Below are 8,287 nucleotides of genomic sequence, written 5' to 3'. Positions count from 1 at the left end.
TCCACAGAATGATCCACCAATGGAAAAGTTAAACTGAACAAGAACAGAAAGTCTCAAGAAATTTACCAGAAAATATAAGAAAAAAAGAGAAGTCTCAAGAAATTCTGAGAGAACTGCTGATAATTCGTTAATGACATTAAACAAATCCGAATCCCATTTCCCATAACACAAAATGGCTGCCCATTCATTCCTTTCCACTTTCGTCCTCCACTCTCCCTACACATTTTCTCGTTCCCCAAACAGACAAGGACACGACTTTTCTCACTCCTCATCAAAATCCCTCTTTCTCCACAGAAAATGCGCCAAACCCACCTGTCAAGTCGTCTCGCTTCTCTCTCAAAACAACTCTCTGACTCCGAAGGGCAATCCCCGTTACCTCCATTATCTCCTCCTCAGCAGAAAACCCTTCTCCTCGGCTCTTGAGTCACTACTGCTGTTTTGCACCTCTATTGCCTTATCTTTCTCTTTGTCTATCGCCGACGTCGACTCCGCTTCAGCTTTCGTCGTCACAACCCCCCGTAAGCTGCAGTCCGATGAGCTCGCTACTGTTCGTCTCTTTCAAGAGAACACCCCCTCTGTTGTTTACATCACCAATCTCGCTGTCAGGTACCTAATTTCGATTCCTATTTAGTTGGGCTGTTAATATTTTGTTAATTTCTGTTTACTAGGCATTGTTGTTGTTTTGTACCTGCATCCTCAGTGTGGTTCTATAAGGTGAATTGAATAGTGTTTTAATGGTTTCTGGTGGGCGTTTTGACAGGACGCCTTTACTCTGGATGTGCTGGAGGTGCCGCAAGGGTCGGGTTCGGGTTTTGTTTGGGATAAACAGGGTCATATCGTCACCAATTATCATGTAATTCGCGGTGCTTCTGATCTCAGGTGAGTTTTAGTACTATTTTGATGCGTTTACTCTTAATTCCAATGTGGGTATCGACTCTAGTTTCCATTCCTGGTGCTTGATTCTTTTTTCCATTTTTGGTGCTAGTATTCATTCCATTTTGATGGGTTTACTCTTAATTCCAATGTGGGTATCGTTTCTAGTTTCCATTCCTGGTGCTTGATTCTTTTTTCCATTTTTGGTGCTAGTATTCATTCCATTTTGATGGGTTTACTCTTAATTCCAATGTGGGTATCGACTCTAGTTTCCTTTCCTGGTGCTTGATTCTTTTTTCATCAAATTATCAAGTGGGTGGTTGATTTTGTATTTTGGCTTTGCCAGTCATTTGCTCACTAAAATGTGTAAAATCGAGATTAGTTAGTTCATGTTGACAATCAAAGTTTTATTTCTCATCATTTTAGAACTAGACATTGGGAAATTTGGAGACTTGGATAGTGAGGAGTATATAATAGGATTCCAACCTTAGAATTTGCTAAAATAAAGTTCCTTCACTTTACTGTCAATTAGGGTTTCTTATTTGAGCTTTTCCTATCTAAGTGGATGTTTATCATGTACTTTTATTGTTTTTACAGACCTATTATGATTAGGCTTCAGTGCTTTGGGAGGGTTTATAAAGGAAAAAAAGTGCTTGGATAACTAGAAAGTTCAATAATGTGAAGAAAAGAAAAGAATTCTTGTCATATTTGTTTGATTAGGCATCTAACTACTCGGAAGAAAAAGTTTGACATCTAAATAACAAATGAAGGAAAATTGGGTACCTCTGGATACATTTAACTTAAATAACTATATCAAAACTTTCCTTAATCTTTGAATTTGCATCAGATTGATCATTATCTCTTTAATTGAAGCATATTTTTATAATGCATGAAATTGGTCCATAAAATAACATCAACAGATAAAATGTCCATAAAATAACACCAACAGATTAAATTTTTTGACATATTAGTCACTTTCTACTATCACTCTACCAAAAATCTGAGTCACCACCTGCAGGTATCCAATTCTCCTATGCACTCATTACTTGTCTGTCAAAATCTTAAAAGTAATACTATTTGCATTTGGTTTGGTGGTGAGAGATGAGTAATTAGGAAGAAGATGGCTAATATATATATCTGTCAAGGAAAAAAATGTGTTAAAGCTAGCTGCCAGTGCTATGCTTTTTAATAATAGAATAATAAGCTAGACAGTAAGGAGAAAAAAATGAAGTCCTAAGAAAAAAAAGTTTGAAATGTTTAAATTCCTTTCTTGTACTTTTCCTTTTTTGTTTATGAAAAAAAATATATTATTGTAAGAAGAGAGGAAACTACAAAGGTGGAGAGCAAGAAAATCTCTAAAAAGAAAAAAGGGAAGAAAGAGAGTACATCAAAATAATGAAACACTCCAATCCCTTTGCAAGACAGCCAAAGATATTCCTAAAATGATCATGAGCCTTGGTTCAGAAAACAATAAAATGACCATTCTGTCTCAAAGGAAAGTCAGACGATTTAGGTGTCTTTGAAGAGCCTACTATTACTCTCCAATTTAGGTGTCTTTGAAGAGCCTACTATTTCTCTCTAACCACAATGACTGCAGACCAACTAAAATAGCACCTCTCCACAACACACCAACCGCCTTCTTCTTCCTGCCTGCCTTGAGGAAATGAAAGAGAAAATACTCAATGGAAGGGAGAACAATCCAATAAGTATCAAAAAGCAAGAGCAAAGCCTCCAACCACCTCACAATGCGAAAAGAGGTGATTAGGGGATTCTGCCACCATAAAACACATAATAAAGACATCCAAAGAAATGGAACAATTTGCTTTGTGCAGATTGTTAGTGTTGAGCCTGTTCAAAGGAGCTGTCTAAATGAAACTTTTAATGTTAGAGGAAGTTTGGTCCTTCAAAATTCACTAGTGAAAGTCTCATTGATGTTAGATGAATTATGGATCAGATGAGAAAAGAGGATTTAGGAAACCTTATTAATTTATTGATAGATATGTAAATATCTTGTACATGGGTTGGCACTCCATTGGTGCGATTGTTAATAAATTTTTTATATGTTCAAAAAAAATATTAATGTCCAAGAGTACCAGCAGTCAGTGGAAGAGATAGAAAGAAGAAGCCCATTGAAGTTGAGAAACGAGAAGAAATCTTATGTCTTCCTAAGAGTAAATACTTATTCAAGATCTTTCATTACCTGCAGAAAGTTCTACAAAACATTAATGCAAGGGGGAACTTAAGCTAATAATTGGAACTAATGATGTTCAACTCAAGAATGAAATTCAAGTGCAAATTGGTCAATACGTTGAGTTCATTATAACACAAGGATTCCACACTCGTAAAGATTACATGTTTCCGTCCTGAAGCAAACGACCAAACAAAAAGGTGGTTACATTTTTGCTATCAAGGTTTTACATTATTTCCTACTTCAAAACTTGTTGTGAGTATGATATTGTCTAAATCTGGAAAACTTAGCTCATCTCTCTCTTGAATTTCACGTTCTGGTGCTGATAATAAGAATTTTCTACAATCATCAGTGTCTATAGGATTAGTGATAAGTTAAAAAAAACATAAGACTTTGACAAGTTCATAGGAAAAGAAAGAACAGAATTTCCGGGTTTTTGTGGAGAAGAGAGTAAAAAACGATGGAGGAAAATATTAAAGAATTTTTTGGGAATATAAAGTATATCTATATGTATCCCATGTAATCTCTTTAAATATTATGAGTATATTTGGAAGTTACTAAAACTTATTATTAATTTTCTTTCTTGCTTCAATTACTGTTTTGTAAGAGAAGCCACATATTGTTTTTCCAAAGTAATCCATATTTATCTTTTACAATTGAAGGTTCTTCAAAAGACATCATGATGCTAAACCTAGAATCAACATGTAATCCAAGCCTACACATACACTATTAGCACTAAACCTTAATTTTTTAAATAAATCATCCCTATTTAATCCACAATTAACAAGTAATTGGAATTAAGGTAATTGCAATGAAAGATAAAGGAATTGATTAAAACGCCACAATAATATTTTAATAAGTTGAAATCAATTCTCAACGCAATAAGAAAGTTGAAGAAACCTCACAAGCAGCAAGCTTAGCCATTGATTGATGATGAAAGTCGAATGAAACAGAACAAATACAAGCGGCCTATTTATAGATGCATGCCGCAAGAGTCCTAAATAGAAAAGAACATTTGATATAGGGTTCTTAATTATCAATCTAACTAACAGTGCTTACCCTTAGGTGGCATAAGGACTCTTGATAAGAAACTACTTCTAGAACTCTTAGTTAAATCATAATTTCCACATGACATATTACACATTAAGGACTCTTTATTCTTTAGTTGGTCGGCCATGACTTGTGGGATAAGAAGAGTGATTGTCAAGGACTCTTTAAGAGGAGTGTTTGGTTTTGCTGATGAGTTGAAATCAAACTATGCTTTTGTAGGATAATGATTCGTTATTCTTCACATGTTCAATGTGCTTCATGAGTTTATCCTACCCGGTCATGATAAGAGGAGTGATTGGCAAGGAGAGTGGTTGGCCGAGTGTCCAAGATTTTAAGGACTGTTAATGCTTAGCTTATGAAAGAGTTTTTGGCCAAATGTTCATGCTTTGTAGGACTCTTATTAATTAGCTTGTAAAATGTTGGCTGAATGTCCATGCTTTGTAGGACTCTTAGTGATTGGTTATGAGTTGTAGAAGATTTATTCGCTGCTTCTCCCAAAGGCTTAGTGGATTCAGCCTCCATCTTTCATGGGTCTCCAAATTCGGCCCAAGCCTTTTTTTTTCATTGATCCATTCTTGAACATAAGCTTGAAAGACTCGCTTGAGTTTTTTGGCCCATGACCTTGTGACTGGTTCACTAGGCATTTTGATATTCCTCCCATGTGCTCCATGTCGATCTTGAGTTTTGTCCATGCTAGGCTTATCTCTTTATGGATGTTGCTCATCTTGAATTGGCTCTTGATTTCCTCTCATGGGGCCCAAACCGTGATCTCCTAACCTCGTGTGGCCATGATCTCCCATGTTGCTGTGAGTTCCCATCTGGCCCATTATGATTTGTGCTATCTTGATCTCCATCACATCACCAAATGTTGAAACTGCGAAACCAAGACTTGCAAGAAAAGAAAAAAAGACTTGAAAGCAAAGAAGAAGGAAGCTCCTAAATTAAAACCAAACAGATCATACTTCTATTGTGTCAAATCGGTATCAAAACCAAGACCGGAGAGAAAGAAACTCCTAATGACAATCAAAAAGAGCCTACTTTTCTGTGACATATTGTTATCAAAACCAAATATATAAACAGAGATAGATAGCCAGGTCTTCTTGTTCCCCTTCCTGACATTTTATTTTTATCTTCTTTTTTTTCTGAAATAAGACATTTTATTTTTATCTGTAATACAATTTAGTCTTCCTTTGCTTTTTATAAGGTTAGAAACGGCTAGATGATGCATGGTGTTCTTTATTGAGGGCCCAAATAAATTTTAAAATTTAGATTACTGTAAAAGTTTGCTTTTCAATGTCCCTGTGTGAAGAACATTAATTTTGAAAAGGTTTCTGCCAGCTCTAAAAAGTTTCTTAATGTCCAATTCACTGGATTTTTCAGATTTTGGAACTATTTGCTTAGCTATTAGAATCACAAATATTTTTCTTTTGTGGCATAGATGGATATATTGTACTATTTAATTTCAGTTGCTTATTCAGTTCAGCTGTGCCCTGACCTAAGTTGAATATGGAAGGCCTTTATTCAGTTTGTCAACTCCCTTAGCCACGACACCATAGGGTCAACCTCCTTCCAACTAGTCAACTAAACTAAAGTGCACTTATCCTTAGCCTATATTTGGTCAGTTTTTTACTTTCGTAACTAACGATTGTAATGCAAGTTTGCATGAAAATTTGATGGGGAAACTTGGTTCCACAGTAGATTCTGGCACTGAAAAATCTAGCATTACATCAATCTGATAATGATGTACTAGTTATTTTCTGTTTTCATATGTGTTATGTTTGGTACAGGGTCACTCTTGCTGATCAGTCAACTTATGATGCAAAGGTTGTTGGATTTGACCAAGACAAGGATGTTGCTGTATTGCGTGTTGATGCTCCTAAAGACAAATTAAGACCTATACCTATTGGTGTGTCTGCAGATTTGCTTGTTGGTCAGAAAGTATATGCAATTGGCAATCCTGTGAGTAAAATTTATATTCTCAGAATGATGTGCATTATTGAATAGTTGCATCTTAACTGTTGTACCATATGCAGGCAAGAACATATTTACTGAACTTCGAATGCTATTGGTTCTGGTTTATTAGTAAAACCATTTTAATTGAAGATGATCATCTGTTTATTTTTCATGTTCTTTTGCAGTTTGGACTCGATCACACTCTTACAACTGGTGTCATAAGGTTCAAAAAGTTTCCTTTACATTTTTGGCTTTGTTTGCAATTTCACTTCAGCACTTGTCTGCATGTCGTCTCTTCTAATCTCCAGTATGGGCTGTTCTATTTACTACCAATGACTGCCCAGCCAATTTATGGCCATAACTTAGAGGTTAAAGAATTTTAGCTATAATATACTTTAAAATCAAAACTTTGAAGAACAGTCCTTTTTCCTGTTAGGTGAAGCCTTCTTCGTCATGATTTAACCCGAAACACTTCAGCCATTACCACCACTGTGAAAGAAATTGAAAAATGTTTACTTCTATTCTTTCTTTTCTTGTAACTCAAACGTCTCCGACAACATCCTATAAGTTATATTCACTAGCTACTGAGAACATAAAAAACTAGAAGGTTTGCAGGTCTTACATATAAAGAAACACCTAATGGACATAATCTATTGTTCAGAAGAGGAGCTTATATCAGTAATGAACACCAATGCCATTTTGTATGGCTGGTTAATACTGAACATGGAAAGAAATTTCCTGATATGCAGAGATTCATTTTGTTAATTTTCTTTTCTTGTTATCAGTGGGCTTCGTAGGGAAATCAGCTCTGCTGCTACTGGCCGGCCTATCCAGGATGTTATACAGACAGATGCTGCCATTAATCCTGGTAACAGTGGAGGGCCTCTTCTTGACAGTTCAGGAAGTCTTATTGGAATAAATACAGCTATATATTCTCCATCTGGTGCATCCTCTGGTGTTGGGTTTTCAATTCCAGTTGATACTGTGAGTTATTCCGTAATGTGTTCTTCATATTGGTTATTTAAATTTGGCATGGATGTCATGTACCATGACTAAAATGTAACACTTATCCATTTTGTTCTTGTATATCCAGGTAAGCGGTATTGTGGAGCAGCTAGTCAAATTTGGGAAGGTCACAAGGCCCATCTTGGGGATTAAGTTTGCACCAGATCAATCTGTGGAGCAGCTGGGAGTAAGTGGGGTACTTGTTTTAGATGCCCCTGCAAATGGTCCAGCAGGCAAAGCGGTATGCTAAGAAGTTTCTGTTAAACATCAGATTTTTTAACGTATAATTGGAGACAACTATCTCAAAAATAAGTAAAGAAGTTTCTGTTATCTAAAAGAGAATGATGTTCTTCTTTTTGTTCGTTAAAGTTGGAAATTTCATTATTCCATTTGTGGAGAAGTAATAAATACTTGTTCATCAGGGTCTGCAACCAACTAAACGTGATACATATGGCAGACTTATTTTGGGTGATATAATAACATCTGTAAATGGAAAGAAAGTTACCAATGGGAGTGATTTGTACAGAATTCTTGACCAATGTAAAGTCGGTGATCAGGTAAGTGAAGTGCAAGTTTTCTTGCCAATTTCCCCAGTTTGAGATATGTTTCAACTTTCATTAGTTCTGAAAGGTCAATTTGATTTCTTATTGGTACAAGTTTTATTGATACTTAGGTGATTGTGGAGGTTTTGCGAGGTGATCACAAGGAAAAGATTCCTGTAGTACTTGAACCCAAGTCTGATGAGTCATAGTATGCCTTGTGGGCCAGTATGTATACTTCAATATGGTACATAAACTAAGGAATGCCATTATTTTTGCGTGTCAATTATTTCCTGATAAAGGACCTTATTGTACATATCCTTGTTATGTTACTCTGTTCAATATAAAATCAAACTACATTGTGAAGCAAAAGATACACTCTATTGACTTCAGCACTTATAATATGCCCTATTTAAGTGCAATGCTCTCAGATTAACAATAACATTCATAGATCTGCATGCTTAAACCCAAACAGATTGTGAAAAAAAAGACAACACTTCATCCTAAGAACATGTCTTGATTTGTTTTTCCTATTGCATTGATAATCCGATATGAGATTTATTTTTTGGTTATCCCTGGAGGGATGTAGTAAAGCTGTAGTCTGAACCATCACAAGGATCTCAGCCACAAAATATGGCGGGGGGGAGGCTGTCTCCCAGCATGGCTGAGAGTAAGAAAG

General features: G+C 35.9%; 1 protein-coding gene across 1 annotated transcript; it reads left to right on the top strand.

Moving 5' to 3' along the window:
• DEG1 (DegP protease 1) lies at positions 1–7,980 on the top strand. Its single transcript, XM_088220264.1, has 8 exons — positions 1–606; positions 757–879; positions 5,899–6,070; positions 6,250–6,287; positions 6,850–7,048; positions 7,158–7,310; positions 7,492–7,626; positions 7,743–7,980. The coding sequence occupies exons 1-8, from the start codon at positions 173–175 to the stop codon at positions 7,818–7,820; spliced, it is 1,332 nt and encodes a 443-aa protein (XP_088076390.1). The 5' UTR covers positions 1–172; the 3' UTR covers positions 7,821–7,980.
• Positions 7,981–8,287: the final 307 nt, after the last annotated feature.

Source organism: Carica papaya, chromosome 1, assembly GCF_054855325.1.
Source record: "Carica papaya isolate Zhongbai chromosome 1, ASM5485532v1, whole genome shotgun sequence".
Classification (NCBI taxonomy): domain Eukaryota; kingdom Viridiplantae; phylum Streptophyta; class Magnoliopsida; order Brassicales; family Caricaceae; genus Carica; species Carica papaya.
The sequence above is the reverse complement of the archived record's forward strand: the minus strand, read 5'-3'. Positions and strand labels throughout refer to the sequence as shown.